This window comes from Myotis brandtii, unplaced genomic scaffold, assembly GCF_000412655.1.
Source record: "Myotis brandtii unplaced genomic scaffold, ASM41265v1 scaffold422, whole genome shotgun sequence".
Taxonomy (NCBI): domain Eukaryota; kingdom Metazoa; phylum Chordata; class Mammalia; order Chiroptera; family Vespertilionidae; genus Myotis; species Myotis brandtii.
The window spans coordinates 2,377,244-2,398,219 of NW_005366171.1; the positions used below are offsets into that span (position 1 = coordinate 2,377,244).

The following is a 20,976-nucleotide window of genomic DNA, read 5'->3' on the forward strand; positions in this document are numbered from 1 at the left end:
CTGAAAAGATGCGGATGTGATCTGCAGTCCTTCTTGCATGTTCTGCTGTAGCTGGTTCTGCATTGTGATCTTCTTCTCCTTGGTAATGGAGGCGATCGGGAAACTTCGCATAACTGTCTGTTCACCAACTACAGGAAGACAAGGCCTGGGTTCAGCAACAGCAAATTACTGCTCATGTCCAGAGTCCCTGCTGCTCACCTCACCAGACTCTGCTGGGGAAATGTCTCTGGAGAGCACAGTGCCCAGGAATGCAGTGAGAGAAACGCATGATGCAGAATCACATTCATTAATGTTACTGCGTGGCGCTGACTCCCAGGACACAATCCTTCCCCAGAGGGAAGAAACGGGCACAGCCTGCCTGCCTTCAGTCTGTTTCCCCCGCCTCTGTATTCCATACAAGATCCTTGGTTTAAGGCAATCTTATAGGAAGGGTAGGTTTTACACAGAAAAACAGAAGTATCTTTAATATTGAAAAGGCATCTATGATATTTAATGTAAGAATAAAGCAAAAGAGAAAAGGTTTTAAGTGTGCATCTGTAGGTGGTAAAAGGTACTGTACTACATGCATGTGCCCGTGGAAGGGCTCAGGACAAAGATTTTTAGGAGTTTACGTATTAAAGCAAAAAAAGGAAAATATAAATAACTATAAACTATCTGAAGTTACGGAGATGGGTCTCTAAAAGAAGTGTCCCATGTGAGCTCACAGTTCCCCGTGGGACAGGAGTCACACACAGAATACAACATGTAATTAGCTCCTACGTGTGAAGGAGCAAGGCGTTCAATACTGTAGAAAGGGCGAAGATGTCTGCATGCTAGGTGGCTAGGGAATGATTCCTGGAGGAAGTGAGAGGGAAGGGGAGCTTTGAAGAGATTGTAGGTATGCATTTGAGACAGCCGCACCAGCAACAGCACAGGAGCAACAATAGGCAAGGCTTCTCAGCTAGTGAGCAGACGGGGTGAGAACTGAACCAGGTTTAAGGGACTTAAGTGCCCATATACTTATCCACTCATTATCAGCAGAATTTCTCATTCCTTGGATCTATCAATTCCTAACCTGGAAAATTCTGATTATTCTCTTATGTTAAGCTCATACCTAGAGGCTAAACAAAATCTGGATGTACATAGGATTTAAGTTCATGGATGTATTAAACAAACTTATATAACACATGTAAAATGATCAGATTTCTGTGTGTCATTGAAGGAGACATATTAAGTTAGAAATTTAAAAAGAGAAATAAACTAAAAGAGGCAGATAAAAAGGTTTTCTCTGATAAGAAGAATTTTCCTAAATGTGAAATTAACCCCCAAATTGACAGGATAAAACAAGAGGACAATATAAGCTTTCACACTAAGTATGCCATTGATTTGTTTAAAATAAATAAATTAGAGCAATTTAAATGACCAACAATCTCATATATTTATATGTCCAGTATGTATGTTTATGGCCACTGAACTCACAAAAGTCATAGTATAAAAAAATTATAAGTACTGGATACTTAGTTTCTTTTAAAAATACATATGCTTACAGATACAAATGTAATTTATGTATAATAATATGACAGGAGAAGGCTGAGAAATTTTGCTCTATTTTCATTCTTTTTCAAAATGAGCATGACTATTCCTATTTCATTTCTTAAAATTTATGTGCTTTTTGTTTATTATATAGTAAACAATATTTTATGATCAAGATAATGAACCAGCCCTAACCGGTTTGGCTCAGTGGATAGAGCATCGGCCTGCGGACTGAAAGGTCCCAGGTTCGATTCCAGTCAAGGGCATGTACCTTGGTTGTGGGCACATCCCCAGTAGGAGGTGTGCAGGAGGCAGCTGATTGATGTTTCTCTCTCATCGATGTTTCTAACTCTCTATCCCTCTCCCTTCCTCTCTGTAAAAAATCAATAAAATATATATTTTTAAAAAAGATAATGAACCATCTTGATTCTATACACTGTGAAATTTTTTAAAAAGTGTTCTTTTAAATTGATTTCAAAGAGAGGAAGGGAGAAGGAGAGATAGAAACATCAATGATCAGAGAGAATCATCAATCAGCTGCTTCCTACATGCCCCATATTGAGGATCGAGCCGTCAACTGGGCATGTGGCCTAACTAGGAATTGAACTGTGACCTCCTGGTTCATGGGTTGACGTTCAACCACTAAGCTACACCAGCCGGGCCAACTGTGAGATTTTAAAGACACTACATTTATACGTCTGAATCCCACCATTTAACAAAATGCATAGCACATAGTAGGTACTCATCAAATGCTGCTGGATGAGTAACATCAGAAGAGGAAAGAACTTTAGTGACTATTTATCCCAATGGTTCCCAGTCCTCTATAGGCAACACAAGCACTTCTGGGGCTTAAAAATACAGAGGTCTACATCTCCTATTCTTAGAATCCTAAGTCAGATTTGAATTCAATGTTTGAGAGTTGGGCCCAGAATTGTTTGTGTGGTTTTTTTACTAAGATTTCTAGATAATCCAAATTCATCAGTCAAGGTTGTGAACCACCGCATCATCACTAACCAAGCTCATTTCCCTCATTTTATAACGGGAATTTGAACGCTAGTGAGGCCAGGAGACTAAGATGTCGACAGCAATCTAACCCTGAGCTTCTTGATTTGGAGTCCAATTGTTTTACCTAAACCTAATATGCTTTTCCATCAACCAGTTTAAGATCAAATACTGATTTCAAAAAGATGATTCAGACTTGATACGACCTGCTATTCCTTTCTAATAAAGAAGATTGTGTAGGGAAGTAGAAAACAGAAATAGAAGTTGAAGGAATTTAGTGGATAGAAGAGAAGTTGTCTGCTAAGAGCCAAATGGGGTTAGTTGAAATGCGATGAGAGGGAGGTGGGGTTAGTTAATTAGTTGGTACAATCCTGGGTTTTAGCACATTGTTCCAAAAAAGTTAGCTTTACAGTTAACTGTAGGGCTCAGAAAGGTGGGGCCAATCAGCAAGGGGCATTGTTAGCAACCAGATACTGTGACTATACCTAGTCACAATATGCTGCCAATGAAATTATGATCGTGTCAGTGAATTTACTGTTAAGATACCCTTGGTTCTTCTAGTAAGAATCTATGATCCAGAAGCAGAACAGACTGTTGAACCTCAGATGGAAGGCAGGGGAGGGTGGGTGGGAAGAGATCAACCAATGAACTTGTATGCATTTATGCATAACCTGGGAACACAGACAATGGGGTGGTGAGGGTCTGGGGGGTTGGGGGGATGAGCGAGGGTTGCAAGAGGTTAATGGAGAAAAAGGAGGACCTATGTAATATTTTCAACAATAAAGATAAAAAAAGAATCTATGATCCAAATTATCATTAGCTGTGACAGACAAAAGTATTCTTAATAAACCCTTCATGGCAAAAAGCTGACTTTGAATCTGGAAAGATCTGCAAATCAAATCCTCATGCAGCACATACATATCCATGCTCTGATGGCAAACACCAGCCATACCTAGCTGATCGTGGGGCGTCCCCCTGAACAGAATTCTGTACGTGGTGAGGAACAAGGCTCCTTCGGCCGGCAGCAGCTGTGGGCCTCCCAGGAGGCCTCCAGTGGCTTCTTCTCTCCCATCAGGATCCAGCAGAACTCGAAGACCCTCACAAACAATTTCTTCTCCTGGCAGCAGGGCAGGTCTAAGAATCTTAGGCTAACAACAGAAAAAACATTTTAAACATAACTCTTGTGGGGTTTCCAACACTTAGACAAGGTTATCTTTCCAAGTTACAGATCTAAAGAACTTGAGCCAGATATCCCAGGCAGCCAATACTGACAAAACAGATTTGGGAAGAGGCAGAAATGCCATATCTCTGTGCAAATGTGGGAAGATTCTTTGCAGCATTGCTTATTAAAAGGAAAATCACTGGAAATTACTAAAATGCTTGAAACATCTATTCAATGCAATAATTTAAAAAAAATGACATGAATCTATATGTGTTAATGTAGAATGATATCCAGAATACACTGTTAAGTATATATCACAATCCCCTTTTTGTTAAAAGAAAAGTATAAGAATATGAGCCAACTGTTAAAGGTGGTGCTCTCATGGTTAAGGGTAGTGGTGGGGTGGGGATGGGCAAGACAAGGGGACTTCAACTCTGCACAATGTGTATTGCTTTAGTGCCTCAGTTATATTTGTAAACTGAAAAAAACAACAACAACAACTTAAAAAAGTGGATGCATCTTTAAAAAGACCCACCCTTCTTGGCCCTTAATGAAGATTCACACAACAAATGGCCAAGTAATGAACATTCACACATCTTGGGAAATACAAAACCACAAGATTCACTCCTCTGAAGAGTTCAGTACTAGGAAAAAATCCATCTCTCTTGAATATCACTTATGCTTCCTTTTAAAGCAGTAAAAACAAAATAAATCAGCATTTTTCTTTCTTGGCTCTAAGAAGCTCGGAGCTAAATGTAAAGCCAAAGCCTAATAACCACTGTTTCTCAGGTTTCTGATGACATTATATTTCTTACCCACCTGGCTTCTGATTTCTCCTCCGAATTTATTTTTAATAATTCTGTTGTATAGGTAAGCGGGTCCTGAACCCTAGCCCACACAGGCTGGTGCCAGGCGAGCTGCAAAATCGTCAACTGGGAGGCTTGTTAAAGGACAGACCCCAGGCCAAGTCCCAGGGTGCTGCAGTGGGAAATAAGGAACCAGGAGGCTGGGCAGGGCTCAGGGCTCTCAATTTTTAATCGACTTCCCAGATACTTGTGACGTATGCTCGCACTGTATGGAGATCGAAGAACCTGGTGTTCGTATAGTACTTGCCTTAAGTCCTTTTTTTGGAAGTAGGCAAAACATAAAATCCTGGCTTGGGCTTGGAAGTTAGAATGTTCATAATTTATGCCCTGCCTGTAAAAGCAACTCAACAAGAGGTCACTGTTGCTCTTTGCTGAACAGTATCCTTTTTATGAGGAGCTACATGATGGACTCCTCTGGAAGTTTAATATATTATTAAAACTGGAGCTGGTCTCTGTAAAAGGTTATGAGAAGGCACTTCCTGGGGCACAGCAGTCTATTGTTGCTGTTTTTAAGAAGAGTTGTTCTACTCCGGAAGCACGTGGTCTGACACATTACCTTCTGTATAGGTGGAAGTCTTCTACTCTCTCGATGCACTGCTTCCAGGGTCTCAATATGCATAGCTACAATTCCTAGGATGAGTCAGAGTATTCAAAACAAAAGGGCACAAAACAAGCAGAATTACAACAAATTCTGGATATTTTAGAACTAAAAACTAATCATATTTTGGTGGTTCCTCAAGGAGTTGAACATAGACCCAGCAACAACTCCTAGGGATACACCCAAAAGAACTGAAAATAAGGATTCACACAGATACTTGTAAGTGAATATTCATAGCAGTACTATCCGCAGTAGCCAGAAGGTGGGAACAATGTAAGTGTCCATCAACAGATGAATGGATAAACAAAATGTGGTATTCCCATACAATAAATGGAATGAAGTTCTGATACCTACTACAACATGAATGAACCTTGAAAACATGCTAAGTAAAATAAGCCAGACACAAAAGGAGAGATATTATGATTTCACTAATGCAAATACCATGCCATCTTATTTTTATTATTATATTTAAAAAATATTTTTATTGATTTCAGAGAGGAAGGGAGAGGGAGATAGAGATAGAAACATCAATGATGAGAGAGATTCATTGATCGGCTGCCTCCTGCACACCCCCTACTGGGGATCGAGCCCGCAACCTGAGCATGTGCCCTTGACTGGAATCAAACCCGGGACCCTCCAGTCCGTAGGCTAATGTTCTATCCACTGAGCCAAATGGGCTAGGGCTACTGTGCCATTTTATATAAGGGACTTGGGCATTCATGGATTTTTGGTATCAGTGAAGGGGTGGTGGTGTCCTGGAACCAATTCTCCATGGATACCAAGGGAGGATTGTAAATAGCATGGCTTAACTCCACGGAAGACAAGTATTACAGGTTGTTAGCTGGAAAAAGTAGACCCATAACAATTCTTACTCAATTACCTACAATATTATGGTTCTCTAATATCTGCAGTGATTACCTGGGATCATGCAATGAAGGCTCTTGATGTGGTCCTGAGTAACTCCACTCTCTGTACAAACTTTGTCAATAAAGCGGGTAATGAAACGCACAACAGAATTGGCAATGTCATTATTCTCTGAATCTTCAAACCCGCTTTCTGTATCATAGCTCTCAGCTACACTTCCTGCAATACTAAGAAAGTCAAGGAAAGAAATCATGGTTAGTTCTCAAAATGTGACAAATCACTACCATATCACAATTTCCATGCAATTTAAACTCGCTCAGAGAGACGTCTACCCAAGCAGAAGGCTCACTTATAGCTCCTTTATAAGTGACCACAGTGAAACATATTCTACTTGCCTACATTTGGAAGCTACTGTCAGAGATTGTCCTTTGGACCCCCCCCCCTGCCTTTTTTTTTTTAAAGAATAAGGTACCTTCTGTGATTTTCCTAAAAGGAAACCAGGAACTATGGAATATAAAGCAAAAAAAGGACCCTTTCACTTATTATCTGATACTTGAACCTTCTAGAAAAACTTGTCCTCCTAAGTTAATTACCACATTGAGCCAAAGTAGCAGCTATCTTTGCCCTCTGGCAACTGGGGCACATGTTCCCTGGTAGGCAAAGTAAAAGATCATTTTTCAGCAAATAGCCCATTCTTCCAAATGGGAGAACCAAGTTGTCCTATGAACCCTTCTCTTGTCCGATATTTATCTCTCTCTGAGAGCATCACACCCTTTTGGTCACGTTGAAACCATCATTCTACCGTAGGTGTTACATTCACACCGGAAGGCATTAAGTCTGAAGTGGAGATGTGAAACTTCAATCCCTGCCCTTGTTGCTTAGTCAACAGTTCCCACTTTGAACAAATGCTCGCCTCCTCTGCCTTCTTTTAGGCGGCTGAGCATGGAAAAGACTCATTTGCCTATTCTAACCTACTCAGTTCTCCTTCCCCCAAACCCAACCACACTAGCCCATTCAGTGTTAAAGTAAAGCTAAGCAATGAATATGGCATCATATCATCCCAAATCATTAAAGAACTTAGGTGCTTTAGCCCCTCACTGTAAAAATCAGGTTGTAGAAAACGTCATGAAGGCAAAAAAAAAAAAAAAAAAGCGAGGTAGGAAAAGGAGTGCTAGTCAGGAAGGCCTCTGGGGAGGTGACATCTGAGCTGAGAACTAGATGAAGGGAAGGAGTGATTCTTAGGACTCTTTCAGGGAAAGTGCTCCAGGTTGCGGGACACGCACAAAGGCCCTGAGGGGGTACTATGCTCAGAGTGCCTGACATTAGGCTTAGCAGGGAGATAAGTTTGGCCGACAGAAAAGTGATAGGAAATAAGGTCAGAGCAGTAGCCAGTGGCCAGATCCCACCAGGCCTTGCAGTCCATGGGTTTCATTCCCAGGGGTAGGAAAAGTTGTTGTAGGGCTGAGAGGAAGGCAAGGATGAGGACATGATTCCAGGCAAATGCAAGGGATAACTGAGGAAAAGAGAGCCAAGAAACAAATAATCACTTTAGCAAGAAGGAGGTCATTAGTAACCTTTCAAAGCACTTTCTGTAAACTGCTGTGGCAGAAAGGAACGAAGGGCTGGATCAGCAGCTGGTAAGACTGGAAAAAGCAGGTCAAGAAAGAGAAGAGAGTATGGGAGGTGGTTTAAGAAGTCAGATGAAGTGAAGGTTTCTTAGTAGAAAAGAACTGAGCAAGTTTGAAAATGGTTAATTTTTAAAATATGTACAGCAATATTTGCCCAAAATAGCTTACATTCTCTGCTAAGCCAGGAAAAGGAGGGTCTGTGTGCCCACGTCTCGGTACCTGTTTGTGACAATGCTGTTGCTCCCACTCTCCCAGTCGCCGGGTGCTGAGGTCCGTAGGAGCTTGTTTTTACTTGTATCGAGCGGGACTAGCAGGTTGACCATGAGGTTGGCAAAGTGGATGGCCTGACTGAAGACGATGCTCTCCTCCCGCTGCACCAGCTCCTGCTGCGTGGATTTGCTCAGCGTCGGCCAGAGGCGGAGCTGCTCGGCCGCCAGGTCCATGGCTGTCTTCTCCTGATATTGGTTATCAGGAATCTTGTCCTAAAAATAAAGCGACATAATCCAAATGCATCACGAGCTTCAGAAAACATGGAAGATGTTCCCATAATTCACCTATTAAATGCCTATATCAGCAAAGACGAAAACATACACACAAAACATAACAACAACAAAACCAAACCTAGTCTTCCTTTTCACCCAGATCCAGCAGGCCTTGAGTGGAACCATGTGACAAACCTGAGGAAGCAGTAGCAGAGCACAGATGGACAGGTGGATACACTTCTCATTGCTGACATTTCACTGCATTTATTTACCTCTGTGGCTCCATCCCTTTTTGATTGCCAGTTACAACAAATTATCAACCTGAGAACCTATAAATGCTCAGGTATGAATGGTCAAGTATCATTACTAATACTCTTATACATTTCTTCTGTTCTTTTGGAGAAGAAGATGGAATGATCAAAGTCACAATACAGAACTAGATTTCCTTGTAAATGTGGGTGTCAAACATTATACATGAGGATATGGGTACCTGTGGGATTTTTAAGAGGGGTTTCCTGGTCGGGTGAAGAGTTAAACAATAACATGAACTGACAGCTGCATAGCATTTATAGCTGTGAACAGCTGGCCCACCTACAGTCTCACCTGTATCTAACCTGGGACTCAGAGACGGACTTCTCTAGAATACAGGACACAGAGCATGTTTTTGCTTTACGAATGCTTTTGAGAGATAACAATGTTATCATTACAATACCAAAAGCACTCCACCAGCCCAATTATTTCTGGAACATGACCTCAAACTAACAGTCTTTATCCTTACCCAAGTGTATTTGGTGTTATGAAAGAAAAATCAGAGTTCAAATTACATTCACACCAACAGTGCACAACAATAATCTGGAGCATCAGCTAGATGTCAGATAGTGTTGTTTGTTATTAAAGTTCTGCTCTTACCACCCTCAATATCAGACCAAGAATATGCTTAAGTTTACGAGGCACCGAGTATTTGAATACTGCTGTGTAGTTTCTGTTAGATATCTCAGTAGCTTTATCTCACAAAATAGAAGGCCAAATTAAAATAGAGAATGATGGAAAGGGTCAGCAGTAAGTATTAGCCCAGCATACAAAATGAAAAATTACTCTTAAAGTGAATCCACATGGACAATTAGGCTTTAATTGGCCTCATTCAATTAATGAGGATGAAAATTTCTAACATTTATTATTTACTACATGCCAGGCACTCTTCACTGTGCTTTACTTGTATTAGACATTAAAATCTCATATAGTCATATCTGTTCATCTTACCAATGAGGGAATCAGGCACAGAGGGTGATATGAATTGCCAAGACCAGATAGCTAGTGAACATTTTAAAATTTCACAAAAATTTAAACTACTCTTTCAAATTAAAAACAAATTGTCTCTGTTCTAAAATATTTTTCTTAAAAATATTTTATACTGATAAAATATATAGGAGCATAGAGAATATTACTAAAAGACGACCTTGATTCATTGTTGGCATTGGCATACTTCTGAGCAGGACTAGTGAATTTTGCATTTATTTTAAAGTCGATCAACTTGAATTTGACATTTCTTCAAGAAGTTAAGGCACAAAGACATGTATCTAGGTATTTTAGGTGTGTTCGTTCTGTTCAATATCTTATAATTGTTTCCAGGGAATTCTTATTTATTAAAATACTAGAGGCTTGGTGCACGGATTTGTGCACTGGTGGGGTCCCTCGGCCTGGCCTGCAGGGATTGGGCCGAAACCAGCTCTCCAACATGCCCGAGGGGTCCCGGATTGCGAGAGGGCGGTTCTCGGGTGACGCACCCTGGAACAGGGCTCCCTCCTCTCTGGTTCCGGGTGCATCACCCGAGAACCACAGCTGCCAAGTCACCGCAGCTCGGCAGCTCCTGCATTGAGTGTCTGCCGCTTGGTGGTCAGTGTGCGTCATAGCCACCAGTAGGATGGTCGAACGGTTGGCCGTTCGCTTAGGCTTTGACATATATAGATAATAAAATAATTCTAATGCTAGAGAACTGTACTGAGAAGTTATTACAGAAAAAAAAAAAGAATGTCAGAAATCAACAGAAGAAAGATGCTCACCACATTGCTCCCTAAGTAAATGTCAAACACATCGGTAGGAAAGTGACTATATTTCCTTTTGCCCTGGGGACATTTGAATACACTTTCCTTGAAGCCAGGATCCTGACCCACACATGCACCTTCCTCCACCTCTCTTACCTTCTGCTTCAGATGCAGGGCATGATTGTCTTCCTTGGCTGAGAGATACAGGGAGCGAACTTGTTCCTGCACTGCATTGTAAAAGGTTGTCTCCCAAAATTGCTGATTTGTCCAAATGGGGTGGTCTTGCACACAGGTGTAAGCAAACTGGCTGACTCCGGGGGCCAGTTTCTGTGAGAACACACAATATGAAATCTATCACCATGGGGCTGGTAGAATTATGACAGTTCTGAAGGTTACAGGGGCCACAGTTAACCACAGATGTGCTCAAATGACTTATCTAAACAGTATCTTATGGCAGTATAAGCTTAGCAACTAGCAACTTACTTTAAAAAATGTTGTTATTGATTTCAGAGTGAGGAAGGGAGAAGGAGAGAGAGATAGAAACATCGATGAGAGAGAATCATTGATTGGCTGCTTCCTGTATACCCCCTTGGAGATGGAGCCCACAACCTGGGCATGTGCCCTGATTGGGAATCGAACCATGACCTCCTGGTTCATGAGTTGACGCTCAACCACTGAGGCACACCTGCTGGGCAACTTACTCATTTTTTTAACTGGCAACTTTGGGCTTGCTAGAAAACCCTTTCAGATCTCAGTCACCTTACCTATCAAAATGAACATTTTAGCAACAGCTAAAAAGGAAAGCTATTATATGAATTAGAGACTATGCACACAGTAGGCACTGTAGAGTTGGTAGCTTTATTACAATTAGAACACATAAAATCCAATGCAACCTAATTATACAACTCCAGATAATTTAAAATTTCTTATACTTGGTTTTAGAATACCTTTTTTTTGGGGGGGGGTACTAATTGAAATGTGAGTGTGCATACAGCTTGGTCTTTCACACAGAGTGAGGGCGTATCATGAACTTGAGACTCAGGAGTAACTGCACCCTCCCTGCTGCTCACTCCAGCCCTTGACCTCCCCACCAGGCTGTTGCCTGGCTCACATACTCCCTAGCGACTGTCCTAGCTTCAAGGGCATTTCCTGGTAACCAAGTCTGGGTACAGGAAGGTAATCTTGAACCAAACCTTCCTTTCCAGGACTTCCTGCTGGGCTTCAGAGTGGCAGTCACCCTTACTCTGTGATTAACAACAGAGGGAAGGAAAACTAACTCTTGCAGGCACTCAAGGAACTTCATAAATATTTATGTATCTCATTTAATACTAAAAATCTTATAAGTGCATTATTATTGCCAATTTAAGGAAAACTGAAGTTCAGGGAGGTGTAAATAACTGCCGAAGGTCATATAACAATTACATAAGTGGTGGTTTAAAGGGCAGACTTTGCTGGTTCCAAAGCCCCTGCTTTTATGATACCAAACTGTCTTGCAAAGGAACTGAAAGCAAATCACAAAACACATTAAATACCAGTTAGACTGCTGTCTGTTCCTTTTTTCTGCACTTTAGGATTTTGTTTCCCAAAGTAATATTCTGCCTTGACACCTCTGATATGATTTCAAATTGATAATGCATTTTATTGTATTAGAATATTTAAAAAAATATATTTTATTGATTTTTTACAGAGAGGAAGGGAGAATGATAGAGAGGTAGAAATATCAATGAGAGAGAAACATTGATCAGCTGCCTACTGCACACTTCCTACTGGGGATGTGCACGCAACCAAGGTACATGCCCTTGACCGGAATCAAACCTGGGACCTTTCAGTCCACAGGCCAACGCTCTATCCACTGAGCCAAACCAGTTAGGGCATATTTGAATTTTTTATAAGAGTTTATTTGAGCCAAACTGATGACATATGCCGAGGAGCAAAATCTCAAATACTCCCTGCATTTAAATTTCACAGATAATTTACACTGCTGAATTTCAGTTAATGATTTGAGTCATCTTTTCACAGCTATTGCTTTCACCTCTAAAAGATAAAAGATGTTTCAACATTTTTTATTCCATCATTTCTCAGCAAACAGCAGGTAGCATTCTCAATAGTTAGACACTTTCTGTCCATTTCATTCTTTGGAATTGAGTTCATCTTTTTTCTGTCAGTAGAACTAAAGTTTCTGATAATAAAAGTTTTCTTTTGAACCATTTTAATAAGCAGACTAAACCTAGAGCTGGAACAGGCACCAGGCATACCACGAAATGCAGTACCTGTGTAGTTAGAGGTGGTGTGGCTATATCAATTTGCCTACGAGAGTTTATGTACTTCTCTATCCCACGTGTAAGTCCCTGTCAAGATGGGATGTGGGTTACACTTTTTTTTGTCCCTAAGAATTCTAAGGACTAACAATGACCTTGTAGCAGTGCACAAGCCTATTTTGGAAAGAGAGATTAAAGGCACAAAATTCAAGATAAAAGCATAATTCTCAACTGTCTTTCTCATGAAGACAGTCAGAGGCAGCACCACTTGTTACAAATGCAATGTAACATAGCAGTTCTTAACATGTTAGAGTTCTAAAATTATGTTAGTATAGATAAGCTCAGAAAAAGCTCTTAACAAATCTGTACCAGGCTCTCACTTAAAGTGCTTTTAGAGTCATCCACACACAGAAGTTATTAATTATAAATCTTATTACAACTTGGCATCTCTGCAGGAATCGGAGAGCACACCACAGCCCTGCCTTTCTCCTTCAGCATTTTTCTCACTGACGCTGCATATTCACTTTCCTTGGCACGGACCAGTTATTATCTTCCTGTTTATTTACAAACTAAAAGTGAATATGCAAAAACTTGCCTAAATCTGTTGAACAAGAGTGAACTGTATATGTTCCTAGGCAGAAACATGGTGTGAAAGAGAGTGGCAGTAGCCCAAAGGGTCAGAACCCACAGCTGGTTTAGTCGGTGAGAATTATAGCAGGGTGAAGTGGTTAGAGGATAAACACTTGTTGGTGGCAAGACAGTCACAAATGACCAAGGCATCTTAGACATGCATCCAGATCATTAATTCCAAAATACTCAAAATATTATTATCTGCCTGTTTTCTTTGTGGTTTCCTGCTATGTCTTTTCAACTGCAAGCGTGGGGCACCGTGTCCCTGGCCGTGAGGGCGGGCAGGGCCACGGCACTGATGGGCAGGTGTGTTCTTAGGACCAGCAGAGGGCAGTAGCGCCTTATTCTGCCTAGATTCCATCAGGGCTTCAGAAAGGAATTGCAAAAATGGAACTTTGCCGTCTGGCTGGGCTGGAAAGTGGGTGGTGAGGTGAATGCTGCATGCCCTCACCGTACACTTGAGAGAACTTATAAAGAAAATGGATTTACCCAAGGTCACACAGCAAGATGGGTAGAAGAGAAGAAAATACAAATAAGGGTTTCCATTATTCTACATCATTTTTGTAAGGTACAAAAATTAAGATATTTCACAAAACAAAGCCATAGTATAATTATATAGAGAAAAATGCAATGCAACTGTTTAGGGTTTCAGATTCGGTATATCCTGTGATAGTAGTAGTTGTTTTAGGAAACAAAGAAAATAAGCCTCTGTGGATAAAACTATCTCCCAATTTTAATCACTTCTTTGGTTTGAAGAAAAAACTTTCCCAGGATGGTTTCTCATAATGGCCAGCATTCCAGCTTCGTGACCTTTATTGCACAAGGAGACTCAGTCTACACGCAGTGTGGTAGGGAATGCTGCTGTCAAATGACATCTCTCCCTCCAATGTTGGCAAAAGTATTTACTTTACATTTCATGATTCTTATGATTCTGTCCTAAAGAAAAAAGTGATATTTTGCCATGCAATTTTATGAAGTCAACACATTCTTAAAAGAATGTTTAAGAATGTGTTGACTTCCTTCCTTATCTAGAAGAAATAGCCTCAAATGTACTAGATTAAGCAATGCCATTCATTTTCCACAGAGCATTCAAAGGAAACCCAGCATGGGACAGGATATGGAGAATAAACTCACAGGCTCACCAACAAGCAGGCCAGATTCAAATCCAAATAAGTGGACACAAATCATCTCAGAGATGAGTTGGTCAAGGGAAAGGTTAAGATATCAGTGTGAGAGGCCTGTGTAAGGCTAGACATGTTTGCTCTCCAGGCCCAAGGCTCCAATTAGGGAGCTCAGAGGCAAATCAGGTTTCAGGGGAAAAAGCTAGCTGGCGGGATTAATTCCATAAATATATAATGGTCTTAAAGAATAATGCAGAATACAAAGATTCACTGTGTAAGTTGCTGAGTATTTCCTATCCATTCTGGCTCTGAAATACACATGTATCTCATTGTACAGTTCAGGGGTGGCGCCAGCCGGCCCTTTATGATTCTACACTGGCCCGACCAAGTCTGGATGTTAAGTCACTTTAGGAATTAATTTCTGAGTAGCTTCTGATGAGCTTTGAAAGTGCTTAGTCTTGAGAGACAAACAAAAGGAATATAGAAATAGAAAAAAATATGTATCTATAACCTATATTTGTCAAATCTTAAACATGCTTGCTTTGATTGGAGTCCACCATGTACCTGTCTTGATCCCATTTCCCTTCTCTCCTAGAGGAAGCAATGACCCTAAATTAGGTATTTTTCATTCCCATTTATGTTTTTTTACCAGTACATATTCATAAAGAATATATGTAGGATTATACTGCAGGTTTCATTTACCCCTTATTGAAGTTTTTCAAAGTATACAATTCATGTAATATTAAACTAAACTATGTAATTAACTGGGACAAAACACAACTGGCTCTTTGTAAACACAACTCAGAAGGGGAAGAAGAGAGTGGCCTATAAACAATGAGTATTTAGGATAGTGTGTGGATTAGCCAGTGGGATTTAGAGAAGTGAGTAATCCAATTTGTTAAGCAGAGGAGATTGTGAAAAAGTAAAATATCCCTGTTCTACTACCTGATCCTCTAAGACTGAACAGTGCAAGCAACCTCAAATTCATAATGATCTAAACCAAACCTCTCCTGGGATGCCTAGAAGGTCCATGCACTCAAGTTCTGCAGAAGTACATTCATTCACCAGCCTTAGCCAGTGTTCATTGATGTGCCAATGTCAGCAGCTGGAATGACAGGGTTGAAGTCCTTCAACCACCTATCTTTCTAATGATTCTCTGTATTAGTACATATTGAGAGATCAAGAATAAATCAATTTACTTTTTGTGTGGTTCAGAAATTAGTAGAAATCAAATACAAGCTTTTTGTCAAGTCCTTTGCCTGGGTTTGGTATTCTTAGAAATAAAAGACAGAATCCAAATCCAACCCACCTCCCTTTTTGGCAGGTTTTTAAACTTTGTATAAATGGTACCATATTGTGTTTTATTCTGTACCTTGGGTTTTTGACACATTACGCTGCTAGACTTATTCAGGTAATAATAACAAATAATAATTATAATAATTTAACCTGTACTGAGCTCTCACTATATATATTTATTAACTTACTTAGTCCTTACAGAAATCTTATGATCTATTGAGGTAAGTACTGTTATTACCTCTGTTTTAGAAGGTGAAGAAACTGAGGTACAGAAAAGTTAAGCAATTTGTCCAAGAAAATAGTGCCAGGAGGTAGCAGAATCTGAGCTTGGATTCAAACCCAAGGGGATTAGCTACAGAATTTAGTTTCTTAATCATCGCATGATTTAACTACTGCATGGAATGCCACTGTATGAATATACAACATTTCCTTGTTTCTGTTAATGGACATTGTATTGTTTCCAGCTTTTTGCTATTATAAACAATGGTGTGTGGACATTATCTCACATGTCAACTGTCAATTTTGATTATTGGTTTCAGCACCATTTAACAGTGCCTGGAAGTACGTGAGAGGGGCCTAAGAAATATGATAATTCCCATTGTTATCTATAGAAATAAACATTTTGGGGTTACTGCATGTTGTTTATTTCTTAAATGAGAAATTATTCAATGCAGATTTTTTGCAAATCTATTTTAAAAATTAACAATTCTTTAATATAAAATATCTAGTCGATGTTTAAATTTTGATTCTTGTGTTTAAAAAGCTTTTCTGGTTTTAAAATTATTTTTATTATTTTTTATAAATAGTTTGACTTAGGAGGGACTCAAATAAGGTCCATATGTCACTATTCATTCATGTTGGTGAGGTCAGTTTTAATCTATATGTTTCTCTACCATCTACTGATCTGTCTGCCTGTCTTCCCTGCCCCACTTGCAATCTGTTTGGTAAAGAAACTGAATCATTTGTCCAACAGAGTTTCCATCAGTCTGATGGTTGCTAACTGCAACGCAGTTAATGTGGCATTTTTTTTTTTATCCTCTGTATTTACTGCAAATTGGTAGTTGGATCTAGAGCAGTGATGGTGAACCTTTTGAGCTCAGCGTGTCAGCATTTTGAAAAACCCTAACTTAACTCTGGTGCCATGTCACATATAGAAATTTTTTGATATTTGCAACCATAGTAAAACAGATTTATATTTTTGATATTTACTTTATATATTTAAATGCCATTTAACAAAGAAAAATCAACCAAAAAAATGAGTTCGCGTGTCACCTCTGACACGCGTGTCATAGGTTCGCCATCACTGATCTAGAGCCTTGATCAGATTCAGGCTTGTTTGGCAAGAATACCAAGTCACTTCTGGTTGTCTCTTCTGCTGTGATGTTAAAGGTTATTGATGGTCAATGCTCAGATTCATTAATCATTAGGAGTAATAAAATAGTGATATTTTCATTCTAGCCTTACTTCTTCACTTATTAGCTGGGATATTTCTATAAAGAGAAACATGCCCTCATCACCTATTTAGTGACCCACATAGTCTGTATTAGAAAGCAAGATAAATACATGATTTTATTCCTTCATTTATCAGATTTTTTAAAAAGTTGTTTTTTAGCATCTATCACAGATGACCAATTAGTTTTTTATTCATATTTTTATGAAATCATGGATTTAAAAAATATATTTGATTTAACTATTCTTAAACCTGTTTAGAAACAAACCAAAAAAGTCTACCCATATGTGTTTACGGGAAACTTGTGTTTTTCATTAACTCAATACCAAACCCTATGGGATCCCTGTCTACAAAGTGCCTATGATCTTATACGAAGAGACAGGAACTCCACATGTGATGGTGGATGAACCTAATAATGTTGCTTGTAACAGCACTGTAAACTGGCAGAACATAATCAGCAAAAAAGATTAGTAGATACATAACAAGGTGTTTTCTCTGAGGTGTCAGAGCAAAAGGAGCAGCAGGAGAAAGGCATTGTAGGTCCTGGCACAGGAAATGGAAGAATTTGGTGAGTCACAGCTCTCACTATGTGTGCTTGCAAATGGCCCAAAAGCTCAACAAAAATGTTTATTATAGCATTATCTTTAATAGCTATGTTCCTCTCCAAAGTTACCAATTTTAATGTCTAGCTATAGAGAAGAAAGGTTAAGTACATTGTTAATACAGAAGAAAATTATGTTGCCATTAAAGTGGTTACTATGGTGATGTACTTATGAATGAATTGTTTATGCTACATTTCAGAAAACAAATCAAATATGCTAAGATTATGTCTGGAAGTACACAAAGACTGGGAGGAAAAAGGCAAAATGAAAATGAAGTAAAGGTAACAGAATTTTAAAAAACATTTATTTTAAAGAGAGAGGAAGGGAGGGATGGAGGCAAGTAAGGGAGACAGAGAGGAAGAGAGAGAGAGAGAGAGAGAGAGAGAGAGAGAGAGGAGAGATGAGAGAGAAATAAGTGACCTTTTGGTGCATGGGACAACACTCAACTAACTGAGCCACATCAGCCAGGGAGAATTTTGAATAGTTTGTTTTGCTTCTTCAAAAATAATTTTAAGAGATTTAAAAAAATTAAATGAGGCAGACTGAATATTCTTTGATCTCTAAACCCCACTGAAATGAGAGCAAAGAAATTTTTAAAAAATATATAAGAACAAAAGAATGAGAAAGGAGAGAACACTAGATCAGCAATGTTAATAAAATTTTAGAAGTCATAAAATGTATTCATAAGCAATAACAAAAATTAAAGATCAGATAAAGCTGGCACCCCACACTACTTAGAGAAGGAAAAGCCTTTTCACACTTTAAAAGAGTGAATTTTATGAATTATATCACAATAAAAACAATGAAAACAAGCCAAATGTTCATCAACTGGTGAACACAATGTGACATATATATATGTACAATGTAGGATTATTCTATATAATAAAAGAGAAACATGTAAATGGACCGTCCTCCACTATGCTCACCAGCCAATCAGGAGTGAGTATGCAAATTAACCTGATAAAGATGGCAGGCTAATTTGCATATACAAGTGCCAGGCGGAGAGCAGAGCAGGAGAGCCAGCAGAGAGTGGAGCAGCTTGGGGAACTTGGCTTCCCAAGCCGCCAGACGGAGAGCAGAGAGGCAGAGCTGGTGGCTTGGAGGACTTGGCAGAGAGTGGGAGGCCGTGGGACGGAGACAGAGCAGGAAGGGAAAACCAAGAGCACGGGGAGCACCAGGCATTCTGGGAATAGTAGTTCTGGTGGCAGCCCCAGAACCTGAAGCAGAAGCCCAGAGCCTGGGGAGCACCAGGAATGCTGGGAATTGTAGTTCTGGTGGCAGCAGATCTTCTAGACCAGCCGTGGGCAAACTACGGCCCGTGGGCCGGATCCGGCCCGTTTGAAATGAATAAAACTAAAAAAAAGAAGACCGTACCCTTTTATGTAATGATGTTTACTTTGAATTTATATTAGTTCACACAAACACTCCATCCATGCTTTTGTTCCGGCCCTCCGGTCCAGTTTAAGAACCCAGTGTGGCCCTCAATGGTTCTCAACCTTCCTAATGCCATGACCCTTTAATACAGTTCCTCATGTTGTGGTGAGCCCCAATTTCATTGTTACAAACTGAACATAATTAAAGCATAGTGATAAATCACAAAAACAATATGTAATTATATATGTGTTTTCCGATGGTCTTAGGCGATCCCTGTGAAAGGGTCATTTGACCCCCAAAGGGGTCGCGACCCATAGGTTGAGAACCGCTGTCCTAGACACTAGAGCAAAATGAGCCTGGAGCAAGTTACTGTTGCAGTGGGGGATGGAGGGAAAACAAAGGTGACAGATATAAGTAAAATCAGAGTGTCTAGGAAAAATTAAAGGGGAGATATCCTAAAACTTCCAGGAAATCTCTACCAATGAAGCAAAGAAAAAAAAAAAGCCTCTATTATTCTGTGAGCAACAAACCAAACTGGGTTTGGGATCTCAGACAATTCGCTCATATGATTGCAAAGACAGACAGAAACTCCCAGATTGGAGAGGGCTCCCCTGAGGGCTCCCCGATTGGAGAGGGTGAAGGTCAGGCTGAGGGACCCACCCCCAGTGCACGAATCTTTGTGCACCGGGCCCCTAGTCTATAATAATAAAAGCATAATATGCTAATTAGACTGGACAGCCGAACGACCTTCCGGACATCATTCCGGACGAAGATGGGGCTGCAAGAGCCGAGCCCCTTAAACTAATTTCGTGCATCGGGCCTATATTATGGCAATTAAAAAGACATGAGGTACTGATACATACTATACCATGGATGAACTTTGAAAACATTATATGAAGTGAAAGAATCTAAAATGTCCAGAATAGGCAAATCCATTGAGACAGAAAGTAGACTGAGGTGGCCTGGAGCTTGGGGAATGGAGGAAATGGGTGGTGACAGCTGATGGGTATGGTGTTTCATTCTGTGATCATGCAAATGCCTTAAAATTGATTGTAGTGGAAGGGGATATACTAAAACCCATTAAATTGTATACTTGAAATGAATGAATTGTATGGTATGTGAATTATATTTCAATAAAATATATTTTAAAAGGTTGATGATAGGAGAAACTGGGTTGAGAACACTTGGAAACTATATTATCTTTATAACTTTTGGTAAATGTCAAAGTACTCTAAAATAAAGGTTTATTTTAAAGAAAGGATGGAAAGCTGGTGTGGCTATGCTTACAGAAGATAATTTAGATTTCAAAACAAAGAATATTACTGCAAGTAAAGGTAATTTCATAATGGTAAAGGGCTAATTAATCAAGAAGACATAAACCCTAAGAGTTTCTGTACCAAATAAAAGAGCTTCAAAACACACGAATGAAATATGATAGAAATGCAAGGAGAAATAAATATACAACTATATTATCTTTAATAGCTATTAAAGAGAGATTACAATCTCTAAATAATAAATAGAAATGGAAGCAGAATTAGACTTGAATTACAATATCAACTAACTTAACCTGATTGGCATTGATTGCACAATAGCAAACTACCCATGCTTTTCACATGTATACAAAACATTTACCAAGGCAATCTGCATTCTGAGTGATAAAATCAGTCTTAATACATTTAAAATTATTCAAATCATACAAAGTATATTCTCTGATCAAAATGGAATTAAATTATAAATCAATTAACAGAAAGGTATCTGGAAAATCTCCAAATATTTTGGAAACTAAATAATTCATGGATCCAAGAAGAAATAAAAGGGGGCAATTAGGAAGTATTTTGTACTAAATGAAAAAAAAATTAAAACATGTCAGAACTTTTGGGATGCCATTAAAGCAATACTTTGGGGAAGATTTATAGCACTAAACGCCTGAATTAGAAAAGAAGAATGGTTTCAAATCAATGACCGCAGCTTATACTTAGAGAAATTAGAAAAATCAAAGCAAAATAGAAGTCAAAGCAAGCAGAAGAAATTAATGAAGATTAAAAACAGTCATTAATGAAATAGAAAACAAAAAATAAAAAAGAAAATC

General features: G+C 39.3%; 1 protein-coding gene across 4 annotated transcripts in view; it reads right to left on the minus strand.

Moving 5' to 3' along the window:
- Nucleotides 1–20,976, minus strand: part of SBF2 (SET binding factor 2) — a 319,520-nt gene that overhangs the window by 60,766 nt on the left and 237,778 nt on the right. For all 4 annotated transcript variants that reach the window (XM_014545863.1, XM_014545862.1, XM_014545864.1 and 1 more), the window contains 6 exons: nt 10,313–10,483; nt 7,852–8,114; nt 6,059–6,231; nt 5,099–5,172; nt 3,467–3,662; nt 1–128 (listed from right to left, as the gene is read on the minus strand). In XM_014545863.1, coding sequence (XP_014401349.1) covers nt 1–128; nt 3,467–3,662; nt 5,099–5,172; nt 6,059–6,231; nt 7,852–8,114; nt 10,313–10,483 — 1,005 coding nt within the window. The remainder of the gene's footprint in view (nt 129–3,466; nt 3,663–5,098; nt 5,173–6,058; nt 6,232–7,851; nt 8,115–10,312; nt 10,484–20,976) is intronic.